Genomic DNA, 20,279 nt, shown 5'->3' with positions numbered 1-20,279 from the left:
AGAAGAACGGGATGCTGGTCGTTTTATAGTCCCGCGGTTCGACTTTTAGGGGCCCCCGCGAGCACGCAGAAGTGCCACAACACGTCGTGGCATGGACTCGACTAATGTCTGAAGTTGTGCTGTAGGGAACTGACACCATGAATCCTGCAGGGCTGTCCATGAATCCGTAAGACTATGAGAGGGCGGAGATCTCTTCTGCACAGCACGTTGTAAGGCATCCCAGACGTGCTCAATAATGTTCATGTCTGGGGAGTTCGGTGGCCAGGCCCACACAATCTGTTCAATTGGTTCAAATGGCTCTGAGCAGTATGGGACTTAATATCTGTGGTCATCAGTCCCCTAGAACACAATCCGTCTCCAACACCAACACATGTGGGAGTGACCTGAAAGAACCACCGCCGACTCTTCTTTAACACAAGGCAGTGGCAGGCATCCTCTACAGTTGGCAGAACGTGGCCAACTATAGTTCAATTCTTTTATCTTGGCGGCTCGCGCATGCCCGTCCAGACGCGGGAGATTGCTGCGTTGCCAGTTGCACACAACGCATGCGTCAAGAGAAGCAGCGCCATAGTTCGCAAGCTTACGTTTAGGGGGGAGCGCGCAGTTCTTGAAGTAAAGCCACCAAGGCCGCATTAACCCTTTCGCTGCTACAAAGACGTGCTCCGTGCATTCCGCGCTGTGCGCGATTTTGTCAGTGCACTGCTCGCCTGTGCAGACACATGGTGTTCCGACTGCTTTGACACTCTTATCATTCGATTCCACAAAAACTATTTCCCCCAAAAATTTGATTTTTACTCATCTTCTTGACTGATACCTTCCCCCCATAAATGACTTAATTTTGTTTCGATGTTCAACGCAGTTATTATGCAGCATTAAATATAGTAAACCATTGCACGAAATTTTGAAGAGTTTGCAGAGGTAAAAGTCCATAGAGTATACTTTCCGTATGGTCGATTTTAGTTGCCACAATGTTGAGAATGAAATGTGGACAAGATACCTAAATTTCATATAAAATTTACTGTATAACAATATCTCATTTAATTTAAGTACCACACAGATGTCGTATGTAATATTGAGAAATATTCCATCTTTCGCGACTGAAACAAGTTTTATTTACAACGGGCACATTTTGTTTTATTTTAAAGCACTTCAATGAATCAAAAGGAAGTAGACAAAATACATTAAACAAAACTGTGGACTCACAAAAACATTAGGACTTGAATATATCGTCTATCAGCGCAGTGCTCTGAGCTATGTCAAATATAATTTTTGTGTGTGGCACACACAAACAGCATTTACTTGCTAAAACACTGACCAGCCGACACAAACGTTGATTATTGTGTTACTGCAGCACAAAACTACGAAAGGTGACTTGGCAATGGAGGAGACAAAATACTGTCCACTGAAGATGCTTCAAAAGAGAGAAACGCGTCTGGTCTAAATAAGTCTCTTATTACAGTTGCAGAAGAGGAATATATTTCAATACCATTGGTAAAACTGCGACTGTGGAACAAAAACAAGAAAGAGAACATGAGTACCATTGTGTATGTGCCATACCTTTCATTGATTGAAGTGCTTTAAAATAAAGCCAAACGCGCCCGGTGTAAATAAAACTTTTATTACAGTCGCGAAAGACGGAATATTTCTCAATATTACATACGACACCTATGTGGTACTTAAATTAAATGAGATATTGTTATACAGTAAATTTTATATGAAATTTAGGTAGCTTGTCCACATTTCATTCTCAACATTGTGGCGACTGAAATCGACCATACGGAAAGTATACGCTATGGACTTTTACCTCTGCAAACTCTTCAGAATTTCGTGCAATGGTTTACTACATTTAATGCTGCACAATAACTGCATTGAACATCGAAACAAAATTTAGTCATTTATGGGGGTAAGGTATCAGTCAAGAAGATGTGTAAAAAATCAAATTTTTGGGCCAAATAGTTTTTGTGAAATTGAATGATAAGTGTGTCAAAGCAGTCGGAACACTGTGTGTCTGCACAGGCGAGCAGTGCAGTGATGACAAAATCGCGCACAGCGCGGAATACGGGGAGCACGTGTCTGCAGCAGCGAAAGGGTTAATGAAGAGACAAAGCACTAGAAACTTCAAAAAACTGCATTCAAACGAGTAAAATTCGTGAAGTAAGACCCTTCGATATTGTTTTTAAATAAAGAAAATATTATGCACTGCACAAGGTCTGAACTTATAAACTTTCGCCCTGTAGCCCAACACCTTAACCGTTGCGCTAACGTTGCTCATCAAGCTGTAATACTCCATGAGGACTCTAACACGTCACGATAATACTGACAAACACTGTTGGTGTGACTATGAATTACTCATGCTTCGTCGAAGTACAATAGGAAATAAACAATTACCGCTGTTCTTTATTGCGAAAAAGCGGTTCGTAAGATTGATACAAACACCTTTCCTTGCTATAGCCTAAGTTAGGAGTCTTATTGCTTGTTTGGTTTAAGTAATTAATAGAATATGAAGCAATTGGTATAAAGAATGCTTTTTCCAAACTTTCTATAAAAGAAAGTCTGCTATCAAGACATTGCTTTTGTTCTATTACTTTATTCATGACTGTACGTTTCTAAAACTGGAGACACTCGTCCGTGCTCTGCACTGCAGTCGAGATCTGGCAACGTCGTTCTCTGTTCATTGGCTGACTGTGTTTTGTGACGTCAGATGCGCAGAACTTACCTAAACTAGGCCGCCAACATAAATGACGCGCACTTTAGTGCCGATGGCAGAGGCGTAGTTCGGGGGCACTGACGCTAGGCTGAAGGGACTGTGGTGTTTCCCTTTCCCTCTGCCTAACGGCCGAAATTGGCGCTCTTTTAAGTATGCTGAGGTTTCCGAGACAGGTTTCCAGCCATTATTCGTAACATTAATATTTACTCAAATAAAAACGCTATTAATGTCGCACTGCATGCAACGACAGTGGAAATGGGGTAGAGTTCAGTGGGGAGACTAGCTGCTCTGGTGATTCACAATTAATATCTTTAATTGGCTCATTAATTTCGATTTTAAGCAATAACATTTCTAAGAGAGATCGCCAGCTGCTCCTTCACACCAGTTTTAGGGACGAAGTGCTACAAATATACACAGGATGTAACAGGTATAAGTACATGATAATTAAATAGACACCCTAGCTGCAAGCAGGCGTTGATTCACTTCATTGGGGACATGTTGAAAATGTGTGCCCCGACCAGGACTCGAACCCAGGATCTCCTGCTTACATGGCAGACGCTCTATCCATCTGAGCCACCGCGGGCACAGAGGATAGTGCGTCTGCAGGGACTTATCCCTTGCACGCTCCCCGTGAGATCCACATTCCCAACATGTCCACAACACTACATTCGTAGTGCGCCTAATAGATGTTTGCCCAGGAGATCCCGGGTTCGAGTCCCGGTCGGGGCACACATTTTCAACATGTCCCCAATGAAGTGTATCAACGCCTGCTTGCAGCTAGGGTGTCTATTTAATTATCATTTCATTTCGAGCAAAGCTGCATGGTCATCGACGGTAACTGTTCTTTCGGGAACAGATACTACCGTCATATATAGGTATAAGTACAGGTCTTCTTATTGGTGTATTGAACAACATTACATCAGTATATGTCTTTTGCAGACAAATAATTGCAGCTATTAATAGTCGGATGTTCTTAGGTTGACTAGTACCTTCAAGTAGATGTGCCAAGAGCAAGCCATTAATCATTACTTTCCCTTGGGCCGGAGGCCAGGTGTTGAAGTATGGATGCTTGAGCGCAAAACGGGTAGTCTATACTGAAAGGCGCAGTCCACCTTAGAGGTGCAATTACGTCTGTGCAGAGAACATCCGGTAGTAAATTATGTGACTTGTTTGTGGAAAGACTGTCAGAGGAAAAACAACCAACACACTGAAGTGGATACATATCAAGGTACCACATATAAAAAATCTGCAGTTTTACCCATTTCATCCTGCATAAAGTGCGATTAAAATGTGTTCGTTTCTGCGCGATAACAACGGTGAAGTCACTCATGACAGTGCCACTAAAGCAGAGTTATTAAACACGGTTTCCCGAAACTCCTTCACCAAAGAATACAAAGTAAATATTCATGAATTGCAATCAAGAACAACTGCCAAGATGAGAAACATAGAAGCAGATATCCTCGGAGTAATGAATCAGCTTAAATCACTTAATAAAGGCAAGGCCTCCGGTCCAGATTGTATACCAGTCAGGTTCCTCTCAGAGTATGCTGATAAAGTAGCTCCATGTTTAGCAATTATATACAACCACTCGCTCCTAGAAAGATCCGTACCTAAAGAGTGGAAAATTGCTCAGCTCACACCAATACCCAAAAAAGGAAGTAGGAGTAATCCACTGAATTACAGGCCTATATCAGTAACTTCGATTTGCAGTAGGGTTTTGGAACGTATACTGCATTCGAACATTATGAAGTACCTAGAAGAAAACGATTTATTGACACATAGTCAGCACGGTTTCAGACAATATCGTTCTTGTGACACACAACTAGCGCTTTATACTCATGAAGTAATAAGTGCTATCGACAGGGGATGTCAAATTGATTCCATATTTTTAGATTTCCAGAAGGCTTTCGACACCGTTCCTTACAAGCGTCTTCTAAGCAAACTGCGTGCCTACGGAGTATCGCCTTAGTTGTGTGACTGGATTCGTGATTTCCTGTCAGAAAGGTCACAATTCGTAGTACTAGACGGAAAGTCATTGAGTAAAACAGAAGTAATATCCGGCGTTCCCCGAGGTCCTCTATTGTTTCTGATCTATATTAACGACATACGAGACAATGTGAGTAGCCGTCTTAGATTGTTTACAGATGATGCTGTCATTTAACGTCTTGTAAAGTCATCAGGTGATCAAAACGAGTTGCAAAATGATTTACATAAGATATCTGTATGGTGCGAAAAGTGGGAATTGACCCTGAATAAGGAAAAGTGTGAAGTTATTCACATGAGTACTAAAAGAAATCAGCTAAATTTCGATTAAGGGATGAGTCACACAAATCTGAAGGCTGTAAATTCAGCTAAATACTTATGGACTACAATTACAAATAACCTAAATTGGAACGATCACATAGATGACATAGATAATATTGTGGGCATAGCAAACCAAAGACTGCGATTCATTGGCAGAACACTTAGAAGGTGCAACAGGTCTACTAAAGAGACTGCTTACACCACGTTTGTCCGCCCTATTCTGGAGTACTGCTGTGCGGTGTGGGATCCGCATCAGGTGGGGCTGATGGATGACATCGAAAAAGTACAAAGAAGGGCAGCTCGTTTTGCATTATCTCGAAATAGGGTAGGTAGTGTCACAGACATGATACGTGAATATGCATGAATGAGACTCTGTGGGTTGCGGTATAGCACGGGCGGCATTGTTAAGACCGGGATGAACCAATGAGAGAATAGCATCGTATGGCGGGAGTTTCAAATTGAAAATATTCAGTTTATCATAACTTTACGTAAGCAAAATTTTATTGCTTTTTTAAATTTATTTTTTATATATATTCGTGTGATAGATGCTCGCTTCATGGGCCGCATTGATAGTTGCTTTGGTTGGATATCCCTGATGCAATATTGGGTGGTACTTACTGAAATGTATGCAGTGACCCTTATTACAGAGAGGCCCTGTACGGAATGTTGATGGATCTGTACGGTGCGCTTCTGTCTCGTGCTCGCAGGCATGGTGGTGAACGGGTTCGTGAACGTGGTGATCACGACGATCGAGCGGCGCTTCGGGCTGCGGTCGTCGCAGTCGGGCCTGGTGGCGGGCGGCTACGACATCGCGTCGTTCGCGTGCCTCGTGCCCGTCACCTACCTGGGGGGCCGCGCCGGCGCCTCCAAGCCGCGCTGGCTGGGCGCGGGGGTGGCGCTGATGGGTCTCGGCTCGCTGCTCTTCGCCGCGCCCCACTTCGCCGTCGGGCCCTACCGAGGCGCCGCCCACCGCGCAGACACCTGCGCGCCCCACAACGCCACCGACGCTCTGGTGAGTACAAGGGAAAGGTCAGCGGAACGACAGATTTGAGGTGTGTTCATAACGTACAGCGAATGTTTTCCGAAAAAAAGTAAGCTGGATCTATCAACTAAAATTTGTATCAGCGCCGGGATTCGAACCCGAGTTTCGTGATTCTTAGGCAGATTTGCTATCCGCTGCGCCACACGGGCACTACGGCGACTGCACCTGCGTAGTATACCCCAATACGTCTCCCTCGCCGATACAATTTACAAGTTCAGCCCATTGCTTTTCCCCTTCTGAATTAGCTTCAGCGTTGCAGAGGAGTAGCACCCTGACAAGGAGCGAAATGGGGTTAATCCTGCCTTGACCCCACATATAGATGATATATCAAATTCAAATGGCTCTGACAAGGGAACCTCCCCATCGCACCCCCCTCAGATTTAGTTATAAGTTGGCACAGTGGATAGGCCTTGATAAACTGAACACAGATCAATCGAGAAAACAGGAAGAAGTTGTGTGGAACTGTGAAAAAATAAGCAAAATATACAAACTGAGTAGTCCATGGGCCATATAGGTAACATCATGACAACGTGAGCTCAGGAGCGCCGTGGTCCCGTGGTAGCGTGAGCAGCTGCAGAACGAGAGGTCCTTGGTTCAAGTCTTCCCTCGAGTGAAAATATTACTTTCTTTATTTTTGCATAGTTTTGATCTGTCCGTTCGTTCACTGACGTCTCTGTTCACTGTAATAAGTTTAGTGTCTTTGTTTTGCGACCGCATCGCAAAACCGTGCGATTAGTAGACGAAAGGACGTGCCTCTCAAATGGGAACCGAAAACATTTGATCGCAAGGTCATAGGTCAACCGATTCCTCCACAGGAAAACATGTCTGATATATTCTATACGACACTGGTGACGGCATGTGTGTCACATGACAGCGATATGTTGTCGACCCACCTAACTTGTACACTTGGCGAATGGGTAAAAAGATTCTTCTACCTTGCCCGATTTAGGTTTTCTTGTGGATGTGATAATCACTCCCAAAAAAGTGATGAAAACATAAGTTTGTCACATAAACTGAAAATAAAAAATTAAAATTTTCACTCGATGGAAGATTTGAACCAAGAACCTTTCGTTCCGCAGCTGCTCACGTTACCACGAGACCACACCGTTCCTGCGTTTCCAGTGTCCTTGATGTTGCATATCTTCCCAAGAACTACTCACTTTGTATATTTTGCTTATTTTTTCACAGTTCCACACAACTTCTTCCTGTTTTCTCAATTGATCTGTGTTCAGTTTTTCAAGGCCTATCCACTGTGCCAACTTATAACTAAATCTGAGGGGGGTGCGATGGGGAGGTTCCCTTGTGAGCACTATGGGAGTTAACATCTATGGTCATCAGTCCCCTAGAACTTAGAACTACTTAAACCTAACTAACCTAAGGACAGCACACAACACCCAGCCATCACGAGGCAGAGAAAATCCCTGACCCCGCCGGGAATCGAACCCGGGACCCCGGGCGCGGGAAGCGCGAACGCTATCGCACGACCACGAGCTGCGGGCAGATGATATATCAATCATACACAGTTGATGTACCTGAGACACACGGAGTCTCACCCTTATCTACTGTAATCTCCCTCCCCCACCCCCACCTTCCTAATTCCATTTCTTGTCCACGTTGCTCTTTTAAAAAGATTTGACAGGAGCGTAGATTACAATAAACTTTCTAGTTTACTTAGCTCGCCTTGTAGAGGTGGCTCCAGTTGGTCTTGTTTAGGGGTCTGATTCTTCAAGCTGAAAATGTCACATTTTAGGTCCTCAAGGTTGGATGGATCTAAACAGATTTGAACACTGTTGCTGCAGAATTTTTGTTTTTCCATAAATATATTTTTTCACATTTTAGTTTATCATGCAGTCTTTTGCTTTTTCACATTAACAAAGCCGAAACTATATTGTTCGCAAAAAATACAAAAATACGTCCGATCACATCAGAGGCATGCTTACGACTCTCACACTCTGCTGAAATAATCATATTCCAAAGGGTTTACAATTTTCCTCAAAAACTGAATTTCTACTATTTTCTGTTACATTATTACTTTCGATTATTATTATTTAATACATCAGAAATAAACATAGTAACCAATACAGTATTGCGTAATTAATAATAGAAATCTGAAGTGTGCCAATAATTCGTAATTTCAAATATATCAAAATAATAATAATAATTTACAGTCTACTTTCAGAACTAGTACTTATCTATTATAACATCGATACTAAAACATTTTATAAGTAGTCCGCAGCTTGTGGTCCAGTGGCTAGCGTTGCTGCCTCTGGATCACGCTATCCTAGGTTCGATTCCAGGCCGGATTGGGGATTTCCTCTGATCTGGGACTGGGTGTTTGTGTTGTGTTGTCCTCATCATTTCATCATCCACATCATCATTCGCGTAACGGGGTTGCGACAAAAAGGGCATCCGGCCACCCCTTAAATCAACCATGCCAAATCTGACCATAACCATGCCCACCCTTCGAAACTGTGGGAGAAAGGCACAAGGGAAAGAAGAACACTGAAACATAAAGTAATTCATTTTCATAAATTTTAGCTTGAAATATAACATATTGTGTATGAAATTATTAGAAGTTCTTCAGAATAGCAACTGAAATAATAGTGACCTGTCCAAAATTCCAAAAATAGTACTGGTATCGACAACTACTGTTGAGGAAAAGTGATGCTAGAGGCGGATGTCCCGTTACAGTACGATAATAATGAAGGCTTAAGCAATGAATTAAAATTTGTACCAGCACTGGGATTCGAACCCGAGTCTATTCTATTTTGTTGTATTCGGATGTAGGAGAGCCTCTGCAATGCTGATTGGTGTTTAGAAGGTGAATAGGAATGGGCTGAAGCGTAAACTCCAGTTTGTATCGACAAGTGATATGTACTATATATATTTCGTATGGCTAATAGAATACAGCAGTAAGTAAGTAGTACCACAAACAACGTATAAAAACAATGAATGGTCAATGTTACAGGCAACAAACAATTATTAGATCTAAAAAAGGAAGTAAAACACAAAATACACAAAAATACATAGAAATTACAGTAATAGTATCTAGTAATAGGTTTTTCAGAAGGAGAAGAGTAGACCAGACTCATGGTTGTATGTCCAAGTCCCTCAGCCAGCCAGAAGCATCTCCCTCCAGGAGGTGCAGCTCCTGCATTGTGCCAGGGAATCTCCTCGTAGGGCAGTCCATTGCGATATGATGTAGAGTTTGTGGATTCCCACAGTCGCAGTTGGATGAGTCAGTCTGTCCCCATTTGTGCTTCCAGTAATTACATCTACCACAGCCTGTTCGGATACGATTTAAAGTTGTCCAAGATTTTCTGGGAAGACCGGAGCCCTCGGGCCGTACGGTTGGGTCCGAGACTAAGTTAAGGTGATCAGGGTTGGACATATCCCATTCCCGACGCCAGGCTTCGTCGATATCATAATTGTCCTCGATCAGCTGTTGCCCTAATCTCCATGATGGCCTACGGGACTTGAGCCTGTGGCTGGGATTCTTGCAGTCTTCGTGTAAGGGTAAGTCACGGTTGTTAGCGCACTTTTGCCATTCCCTTTTCAGTGCAGATCTTCGCCTTAGATGAGGTGGGGCTATGTTAGCCAGAACCGGGAGCCATTGGTGGGGCGTCGGTTTAATAGTGCCTGAGATGAGCCTCATGGTGTCGTTTAGCTGGGTGTCCACCGTTGCTGTATGAGTGCTGTTTGGCGCAGTGTTCAGCCACCGAATATACTAGTGCAAGAGCAGATGTTCTGAGAACTGTGGCGCTTGCTCCCCAGCTACTTCCAGCGAGTTTGTGTAGGACATTATTTCTGGTTTTGATTTTTGCTGCGCATTTGTATAAGTGCTCCTTGTACGTCAGAGATCGGTCCAATGTAATTCCCAGATACTTTGGGAGGGGATTGTAGTTAAGCAGCTGGCCTCTGAACTCTACGTGGGGTGCATAGTTTGCCTGTCTGTTGTTGAGGTGGAAACAGGAGACTTGGGTTTTAGAAGTATTTTGTCTGAGCCTCCATGTTTCGAAATATTTATCCATTTTGATAAGGTCTTCCTCAATGATTCTTTCGGAATTATGGAAGTCTTGATGTTGATATGTGAGAGCAATATCGTCTGCATAGATAAACTTCATAGAAGATGTCTCTGGTACCTCTGATGTATATATATTAAAAAGTAATGGAGCTAGCACGGATCCTTGGGGCAGGCCATCATTTAACCTATATTTCTTGCTTATCTCTCCATCTAGGTGTACAAAAAATCTATTTGAAAGCATATTGTTGGTTAGGGTAGCCGTTTTCTTGCAAGGAATAATGCGTTGGAGTTTAAGAATCATTGCCTCCCTCCACACTGTGTCATATGCTGACGATCTATGAACACGGCGACTGTCTTTTTCTTCCTTCGAAATCCACTCTCAATATGTGTGGTAAGAGATAATACTTGATCACAGCAGCTCCGACCGGGTCTAAATCCGGCTTGTTCAATAGGAATGAAATTCTCAGCAGTGGGTTTTATTCTGTTGAGAATAAGTCTCTCCAATAGTTTGTAGCATACACTTAGAAGAGCTGTAGGTCTATAGTCCTCTGGGAGCTTTTTCCATCTTTGCCAGGCTTAAGAATGGCGACGATCTTGGTTTGTTTAAATAGTGGTGGTAGTGTTTCCGATCGTTGGATGTCATTGTAAAACTGAGTTAGCCACAGTAGAGCTCGAGCTCCTAGGTGCCGTAAGAACTCGGGGTAGACCTCATCTAAACCAGCCGCTTTACCCATTTTCATTTCTTTCAGTGCTTCTGTGATCTCTAGGATGGTAAAGGTTTTTGAGAAATTGTTGTCGGGTGTGGATTGTCGGAGCTTGGTTCTCAGTTCTTTCTTTACTTTCATAGTCTTATCCTTGTTGCTGCGTGGTGTTTTTCTCGTTTGCTACCTCTTTGGGGTGTATGTTGCCACCCATACAGGTTTTAATGGAGCTTTCACCTAGGTTTTTAAGAAGGCACCAGGCTTTCTTGCTGGAGTGCTTGAAGTCCATATTTTTCATGAGAGTGTGCCACTTTTCTCGTCTTGCTGAGTCCAGGCATTGGAGAAGCTCGTCCGCAATTTCAGTATCGTTGTTTTGCGAATATACATCATATAGGTATATGCATTCTTGGCTCCAGCCGGGAATATAAGTTTTCCTGTAGCCTCTGGGAATGTTTTTTTTTTTTGGCAATGGCTGGGAGTAATCCCACAAAGCGGTTGTAGTTCTTCGATGCGGGTGGGATCCATTGGATGTTGTGGTCCATTTCGGCGGTAAAGGCTTCCCAGTTGGCTTTGCCAAAATTCCATCGAGGTTTAGGTGTAGATCTCACTATTGGAATCTGTATACCGACATGTAGCAGGACGGGACTGTGCTGGCTACGAGGAAAATCAGGCAAGATCTGTTTATTGCAGCGTAATGGTAGCTTTTTGGCGTCTCTGGAAACAAAGCACAGATCGGGGTTGTAGTCTCTTTTCCATCAAGCCGTGTGGAAAGCCCCTTTATCCTTTAGATCATGGATCAAGAAGACGTCTTCTATGTCCGCCCATTTCATTACTCCCTCCCCACCCTCATTGGTGTTGTTATATCCCCACTGGGTACTGTGGCTGTTGAAATCGCCCATTATCACTGTAGGATGTTGTATGTTGGAAATAGCAGAGTCATTCCATGACTGAGTTGGGGGTTTGTAGAGGTTGATGACTTCAATATCAGCAATTTTTGTTCTTATGACGTAGGCGCTTGGGTCAGTGTGTGTTTTTATATCGTGGACCTGGTCAGTGTTGTTTTTAAAGTAGGTGGCAGTGCCATAGTTAGCGTGGCAAGTTGCTGCAGCAAGGGAATAGCCTGGAAGTTTGCATCTATTTTTCAACTGCTTTTCTTCGGCGCAATGTGTTTCCTGGAGCAAGACAGCATCCACTGAATGGTTGTCCAGGACTTTAATTAGGTAGTCAGATTTAGCTCTACTCATTCCTTCTACGTTGAGTTGTAGGATTTTAAGGACATCTCCAATGTCCTTGGTCAACGGGTTCTGAGAGGAACCGTTGTTTCGGGTATTCGCGTTCATGTCTGTGCTGATTCTGTAAACCTGGGAAATCCTCACAGGTCCAGCAGCCAGATTTGTAGACTATTTAGCCGTGATAAAAGATCACGTTGCCCAGGGTGCACCACGGGGAGGCTAGTCTACATTGCACCCCGATATGTACTAGGGTGTTCTGTGTAGTGGTGGCAGCTGTAGCGCCAGTCTGGCACAGCGGACAGTGCATCTGCCTCGTAAGCAGGTGACCTGGGCTCGAATACTAGTGCTTGTACAAATTTTAATTCAGTCCTTCAGCCTCTTTCATTACCATACATAAAGGTGAGACGTAGTATCTCTCAGGAACATCAACTGTGTATGATCAAAAAACGAGGTATTCAAGTCACAACTCCAAAGACTTTCTCGGCGTAATAATTCGTGGTCGTATCCTCAGATACACCCAGCATACGGCATAAAGGCCACAGATTTACGCTCCTCTTCATGCATCTCCGGGGATGGTCCAAACTCCATAACCCGACGAATCTGCTTCTCCAAATATTCATTTTCCTTAAACACAGCTGTCAAACACGCAAGTTTCTGGGTTAAACTGTCCGCGTCGGAAATACCACTCTACCACTTTTGACCTCCATAGTAAATTGAATTCTGAGATGAAAATACTTGAAGTGGTCCAAAAATCATGCGTCCATGAGGCCAGACAACAAAGTATCGTCAACGTATCTCCTGCTTTGCAGCCTACGTACTCGCGAATCTACATTTCAGCGATTTTCCCAGGCACGGTAGGCGCCCTAGTGGGGTTTGACGAGAAGTTCGTTCAGTGTGGTCATCGCGGAAGCCTGTGCCGTCTCAGTGGCGTCAAAATGCGTCATTCGAGGGTGTCTCATGCCCACCGGCCACGAAAACCTGCAGATGCAACTGGCCTGTGGTGGAAACACCCTATTGGCTCAGTACCATGCCAGCTGACCTAACAGTCAAAAAAGTTGGGAGCCTTTTAACTCACTGCCTCATCCACCTTCCTCAACTTTAGCAACTGCCATTAGGTGGTTCCGCCCTCAGCCTGTTATCGTTCATTCGACAGTGCAGTTCATCAGTCTTACTGCGTAAATAAATACTCGATTTGGAAACTTTTCGCAATAAACATTAACCTGTAACTAGACTTAGTCATTCTATTTTTCAGACCCGAGGCTAACTGAACAGTAGCAAAAATTAGATAAACACTTGAGTCACTGCAACTAACGTTACTCCTTTCAGCGAAGACGTATGGTGAAGTTACTAACGTATTTGCTACAAAATATCTCCTAGTTGACCAAATTTATTTAATAATATAATTTTTACGTTATTTAATTACAGTGACCAAATTATACTGTATGTAACAGTTCGAAGCATCTTTTTGTGTGCAGAAAGAGTTTAAAGAAAACTTGGACAAACACTGGGAGTGGTTCCTCATATCAAAATAATGTGGGATGTATAAATTTTCGGCGAAGGGGAGGGGAGAGGTATGTTACTGATTTAATGTTATCTGTGGAAGTCTATGAGCTGGTAAACTCTTCCATTGCTTTCAGGGTTCGTCAAGCCTACAAGTTTTGTTTATTTATTGACCCTGAAACTTGATTCTTTTAATTCCGCCAGACAAGTGCACAAGTACAGTTTGCACTTGTCTGTTGCTCGCAACAAAAGATTAGGTACTATGTACTCATAATTTTATTATATACAGAATTTTTAAATATGAAGGCTTGTATAATGTGTCTGAAAATGATGTATAATCGAAACGCGTAAGACACTTCCAGTCATTAAACAGTGTGAGTGAGACAATTTGAAATTTTGAATGCAACATGGCTACTACGTCACACACTACATTTTTGCCGATCATTAAGAACACTGAGATATCTAGCAGGTGAAGACATCTTTATTATCACTGTAGTATGCCACTGCATTCCTAAAAGCATAATTTTCAATTTTTTATGTGAAATTTTCTGACTGCTATTTACTGTACCCTGAAGGTACATTTGAAGGAAGGCTTTGACTCAACAGTTCTGCTTTGTTTTCATTTTAGCAATAGCATATGTATTCCTACGTCACAGGTGTAGTAAATATAACTTTTTTCCCTACTAAATTTTGTAACGAAGCTTTGTACTAGGGCCAAGAGTAGCTTTAAATCTGTCAATGAGACGCCCGCTAACCTGCAGGGCAGAACAGGTGATTAGGATTGTGGAAAGGGCCAAATAAGGTGTCGGTCAGGTTCACTCAAAATCGTAATGTATTGTAATTTAATAACACCTTTAAACCAAAACGGCAATTATTTCATGGCTGAAGGCCTTCAATCAAGAAATCTTAAAGCAACACGACAAATCTCAAGTGGTGAAAACATGCACTTAAAATTACAAATAAATTAACATATACAGCGAGGCTGAGAAAAAAATGTTCAAATGTGTGAAATCTTATGGGACTTAACTGCTAAGGTCATCAGTCCCAAAGCTTACACACTACTTAACCTAAATTATCCTAAGGACAAACAGACACACCCATGCCCGAGGGAGGACTCGAACCTCCGCCGGGACCAGCCGCACAGTCCATCACTGCAGCGCCCCAGACAGCTCGGCTAATCCCGCGCGGCCGAGGCTGAGAGCCTCAAGGCAAGAGTGAATAGATAAACATAAACAAGATGCAATACAAACGGCTGAATGCCCACAGTAAAATTTTCAAGGTTTTAAAATAAATTACCATAACCTTTCAAAGGCAGAAGGCTGCAATGTTTTTGTTTCTTTTTTTTTTTTAATAAGGATTTAAGTGGCTGAAGGCCCACAATTGATTTTCCAAACTTTAAAAATACATAAAATCCAGTAAAAGCAAGAATTCTTTAAACCATTGCCTATGCTAGATTATAAACAGACATTTAAACTGGTGAGAAGGACAATAGAGAAAACGGCACTCACAAGGGAACCTCCCCATCGCACCCCCCTCAGATTTAGTTAGAAGTTGGCACAGTGGATAGGCCTTGAAAAACTGAACACAGATCAATCGAGAAAACAGGAAGAAGTTGTGTGGAACTATGAAAAAATAAGCAAAATATACAAACTGAGTAGTCCATGCGCAAGATAGGCAGCTCAGGAGCGCCGTGCTCCCGTGGTTAGCGTGAGCAGCTGCGGAACGAGAGGTCCTTGGTTCAAGTCTACCCTCAAGTGAAAAGTTTACTTTCTTTATTTTCGCCAAGTTATGATCTGTCCGTTCGTTCATTGACGTCTCTGTTCACTGTAATAAGTTTAGTGTCTGTGTTTTGCGACCGCACCGCAAAACCGTGCGATTAGTAGACGAAAGAACGTGCCTCTCCAATGGGAACCGAAAACATTTGATCGCAAGGTCATAGGTCAACCGATTCTTCGACAGGAAAACACGTCTGATATATTCTATACGACACTGGTAACGGCATGTGCGTCACATGACAGGAATGTGTTGTCGACCCACCTAACTTGCACACTTGGCGAATGGGTAAAAATATTCTTCTACCTTGCCCGATTTAGGTTTTCTTGTGTATGTGATAATCACTCCCAAAAAAGTGATGAAAACATAAGAGTTTGTCACATAACCTGAAAATAAAAAATTAAGTTTTCCACTCGAGGGAAGACTTGAACCAAGGACCTCTCGTTCCGCAGCTGCTCACGCTAACCACGAGACCACGGCGCTCCTGAGCTCACAATAACCTTGACGTTGCATATCTTACGCATGGACTACTCAGTTTGTATATTTTGCTTATTTTTTTCATAGTTCCACACATCTTCTTCCAGTTTTTCAAGGCCTATCCACTCTGCCAACTTATAACTAAATCTGAGGGGGGTGCGATTGGGGGGGGGGGGGGTTCCCTTGTCAGAAGCCTCCAGGGCGGTCGGTCTGCCCTCGTTCACTTACGTGGGACAGGTGTTGATCCCAAGTACACTTGATCCATCGGAACCCAACCAGGGGACAGCCACGGACCGACCGACAAAACGACTCGCTTGCCACCAGTCGGTTCATGAGAACTCAAAACAGAAAAGGGTACAAATGTGATAATCCACAACAGAGTATGTATTATCTGTCAAAACTACACACCATGTTGGACAGCGACAACAGGTGAGGAAAGGTTGCTGCCTGAAATTACGGAACACTAACGGCCACAAGGCAGAAAATTCCGCTGGTACACTTCAATTTGAAATACGGTAATATAGTTAACTTAACCCAAAAGGAACGCTGCCTGAATTTACGTCAGTCGCCAGGGCAGGTAACCAAAACAGTAACGGCCGCAAGGCAGAAAATTTCGGTGGTGCACTTGAGTTGTAGTCAACCAATATAGTAATTGCGCTGCATGGCGGCTAAATTTCAGCAATAGAAACATTCGGTGCTCGTCACAGGAAAACTTCCCCAACAGCGAACCACCGAAACGAACCACACAACATGAATGGACGTGGCTTGGGTAGTTGAAACCACTGCTCAACTTTGACGTCCTGGGTCGGCGAACCACGAAGCTTGAAGCGATCGGACAGCTCCACACACGCTCCGACACTGCGCAGGGAGCGCTAGTGGACCCAGCCGACTGCACCGCGCGGAGATAACTTCCCTGGTCCGCAGCAACCGACCGACTCACTGCCATCAGAATGCCGATAACATTTAAAATAGTCGCCAGTGAAAATAACGCCAACTACACACACAACTTGACAAACACGTGCACGAAGACCTGAACGATACACAACAGTAACTAAGCACGCACGAAGACAAAACGAGAGTCGACACACACACACACACACACACACACACACAGACAGCCGACTCATCAACGATTGGCGAGCCAAAACGCGTTATCCGGTAGGACGACCGACCAACGATCCACCAAACCGTGGCCCGGCTCAAGTGATGCGTGGCAGCAATGGTCGGGCGAGCCGTGTCGACTGAGACCTCACTGCTGCTTCAATCCGACTGCGCTAGTGCTGCATTACAACTCCCCGACTGGCTGGTCCAGACTGTGCTCCAGATGCGTTCCAACTCACTGGCAGACCCGAACTCGCTATCCGAACTGCCTCATGACAGATAACCACCAGGCCCGCATCTCGTGGTCGTGCGGTAGCGTTCTCGGTTCCCACGCCCGGGTTCCCGGGTTCGATTCCCGGCGGGTTCAGGGATTTTCTCTGCCTCGTGATGGCTGGGTGTTGTGTGCTGTCCTTAGGTTAGTTAGGTTTAAGTAGTTCTAAGTTCTAGGGGACTTATGACCACAGCAGTTGAGTCCCATAGTGCTCAGAACCATTTGAACCATTTTTTAGATAACCACCAGGAAGTAATAGCAGTCGAGCAAAGATACTACGAGAGGGGATATATCGATACGCGCTGCTAACGCCGGTCACGGTCAGGCAAAGCAGCAACTCAGTGAAACCAGTAATTTAAATTAATGTAGTGAGGTTGGAGTACGTTAAAAACAGGGTGTAAAATACATGATGGCGGGAACATGAACCACGTCAGCTCAACCTCCTCCCCTCAAAGAACAACCCGGGGGGTGATATGCTGAAATAAACTACCTAGCAGCTTCTAAAAGGGCACAAGACAGTGGTTGAGAAAGGCCGCAAGCGAAACACTCGGTCTGACCCACCCCTGCAGAGGAAACACACCCACTGGCTACCCGACATCCCTGCCCTGGTAAGAGACCAACCTACGTCCGGCAAGACGACCAACTCACAGCCATTGCTGTGCCAACAACGAAAATAGCGAGATACCCGCTCAGACTTGAACCATGCAGAGGAAACATGCCCCAGGCAACCCGACATCCTTAGACAGTAGAAGGCACCGAGGTAAGCCTCACAAGATGACCAAAGTTGAAAGAACTACCAGAACTTTAAGACCAGAAGGTAATGCCTGAACTTAATGGATTATCAGTGCGCGCACTCAATCCGGGTGACTTTCACCAGGTTGGGTTCTCTCTAGAAGACAAATAGTGTCTTCAAGGCCTTGAATAGCTTTAAGGAAACCGGACAGCCGCTCCTGTCTATCCGACCACCGCCGACGTGACGTTAGCCAGCTGCAGCATGGCAGTACGAACGAGCTACCAATTCTGGAGCACTGCCCTCGGTTGACGCCTTACTGCCAACTCGTAAACAAGGCGGGCTTCTTAGCAGGCTGATCCCTGGACTCTGTCTGACTGCCATTATCGTAACACCTGAAAGAATAAGAAGGCATACAATACGATGCCACAGACACAATAGAAACTAGAGTGAAACAGACCAACTAGGTTGGTAAGCACGAGCGTATCTACGCTCTGCTACCAGTGAAACGCCCGCTAAACCTGCAGGGTAGAACAGGTGATTAAGATTGTGGAAAGGGCCAAATAAGGTGTCGGTCAGGTTCACTCAAAAGTGTAATTTATTGTAATTTAATAACACCTTTAAACCAAAACGGCACACAGCCGAACCGAGCGAGGTAGCGCGGTGGTTAGCACACTGGACTCCCATTCGGGAGGACGACGGTTCAAGCCCGGCTCCGGCCATCCTGATTTAGGTTTTCCGTGATTTCCCTAAATCGTTTCAGGCAAATGCCGGGATGGTTCCTTTGAAAGGGCACGCCCGATTTCCTTCCCAATCCTTCCCTAACCCGAGCTTGCGCTCCGTCTCTAATGACCTCGTTGTCGACGGGATGTTAAACACTAACGACCACCACCACCCCACAGCCGAACCTTTAGAACTACGAGTTTCAAGAAGGCAATTATTTCATGGTTGAAGGCCTTCAAACAAGAATTCTTAAAGCAATAAGACAAATCTCAAGTGGTAAAAACATGCACTTAAAATTGCAAATAAAATAATTAACATATATATTTACAGCGAGGCTGAGAGCCTCAAGGCAAGGGTGAATAGACAAACATAAACAAGATGCAATACAAACGGCTGAAGGCCCACAATAAAATTTTCAAGATTTTAAAATAAATTACCATAACCTTTCAAAGGAAGAAGGCCCCAATGTTTTTCTTTTTTTTTATAATAAGGATGTAAGTGGCTGAAGACCCACAATTGATTTTCCAAAATTCAAAAATACATAAAATCCAGTAAAAGCAACTTTTTTTTAAATCATTGGCTATGATAGATTATGAACAGACAGTTAAACTGATGAGAAGAATAAAGAAAACGGCACTCAGAAGCCTCCAGGGAGGTCGGTCTGCCTGCCCTCGTTCACTTAGGTGAGACAGGTGGTCAGCCCAACTACATTTGATCCATCGGAACGCATCCAGGGGACAGCCACGAACCGACCGACAAAACCACTTGCTTGCCACCAGTCGGTACTTGAGAACTCAAACACCAAAAGTTACGAACGTGATTATCCACAATGAAATATGTATTAGCTGTCAAAACTACACACCATGTTGGACAGTGACAACAGGTGAGGAACGGACGCTGCTTGAAATCACGTTAGTGGCTAGGGCAGCTAACCGAACACTAACGGCCACAAGGCAGAAAATTCCAAAAATAGTTAATTGCGCGTGGCAGCTAAATTTCAGCAATAGAAATATTTGGTGCTCGTCACAGGAAAACTTCCCCAACAGCGAACCACCGAAACGAACCACACAACATGAATAGACGTGGGTTGGGTAGTTGAAACCACTGCTCAACTTTGACGTCCTGGGTCGGTGAACCACGAAGCTCGTAGCGATCGGACAGCTCCACACGCGCTCCGACACTGCGCAGGGAGCGCCAGCGGACCCAGCCGACTGCACCGCACCGAGATAACTTCCCTGGTCCGCAGCAACCGACCGACTCTGCCCTCAGAATGCCGTCAACATTTAAAACAGTCGTCATTGGAAATAACGCCAACTACACACACAACCTGACAATCACTTGCATAAAGACCTGAACGATACACAACAGTAACTAAGCACGACGAACACGAAACAGGAGTCGATGCACACACAAAGCCGACTGATGAACGATCGGCGAACCAAAACGTATCGATCAGTAAGACGACCGACCGACGATCCACGAAGACGGTGGCCCGGCTCAAGTGATGCGTGGCAGCAATGGTCGGACGAGCCATGTCGACCCAGACCTCACTGCTGCTCCACCCGACTCCACTAATGGCGCATTACAGTCCAAAGCGCCCGAACCGTTCGCCGTTGCCAAACTTCCACAAGAATTGATCAGTTCACTTCCCGCTTCCAATCCCTTGTCGAGCTTGCTTCCTTTATGTGTTTGGA

General features: G+C 44.3%; 1 protein-coding gene across 1 annotated transcript in view; it reads left to right on the top strand.

The window, feature by feature from the left end:
- Positions 1-20,279, top strand: part of LOC126237477 (solute carrier organic anion transporter family member 4A1) — a 1,087,525-nt gene that overhangs the window by 723,384 nt on the left and 343,862 nt on the right. The window contains exon 5 of the mRNA XM_049947621.1: positions 5,719-6,023. Coding sequence (XP_049803578.1) covers positions 5,719-6,023 — 305 coding nt within the window. The remainder of the gene's footprint in view (positions 1-5,718; positions 6,024-20,279) is intronic.

Source organism: Schistocerca nitens, chromosome 2 (genome assembly GCF_023898315.1).
Source record: "Schistocerca nitens isolate TAMUIC-IGC-003100 chromosome 2, iqSchNite1.1, whole genome shotgun sequence".
Classification (NCBI taxonomy): domain Eukaryota; kingdom Metazoa; phylum Arthropoda; class Insecta; order Orthoptera; family Acrididae; genus Schistocerca; species Schistocerca nitens.
Note: the sequence above shows the minus strand (reverse complement) of the source record. Positions and strands in the feature narration are given on the sequence as shown.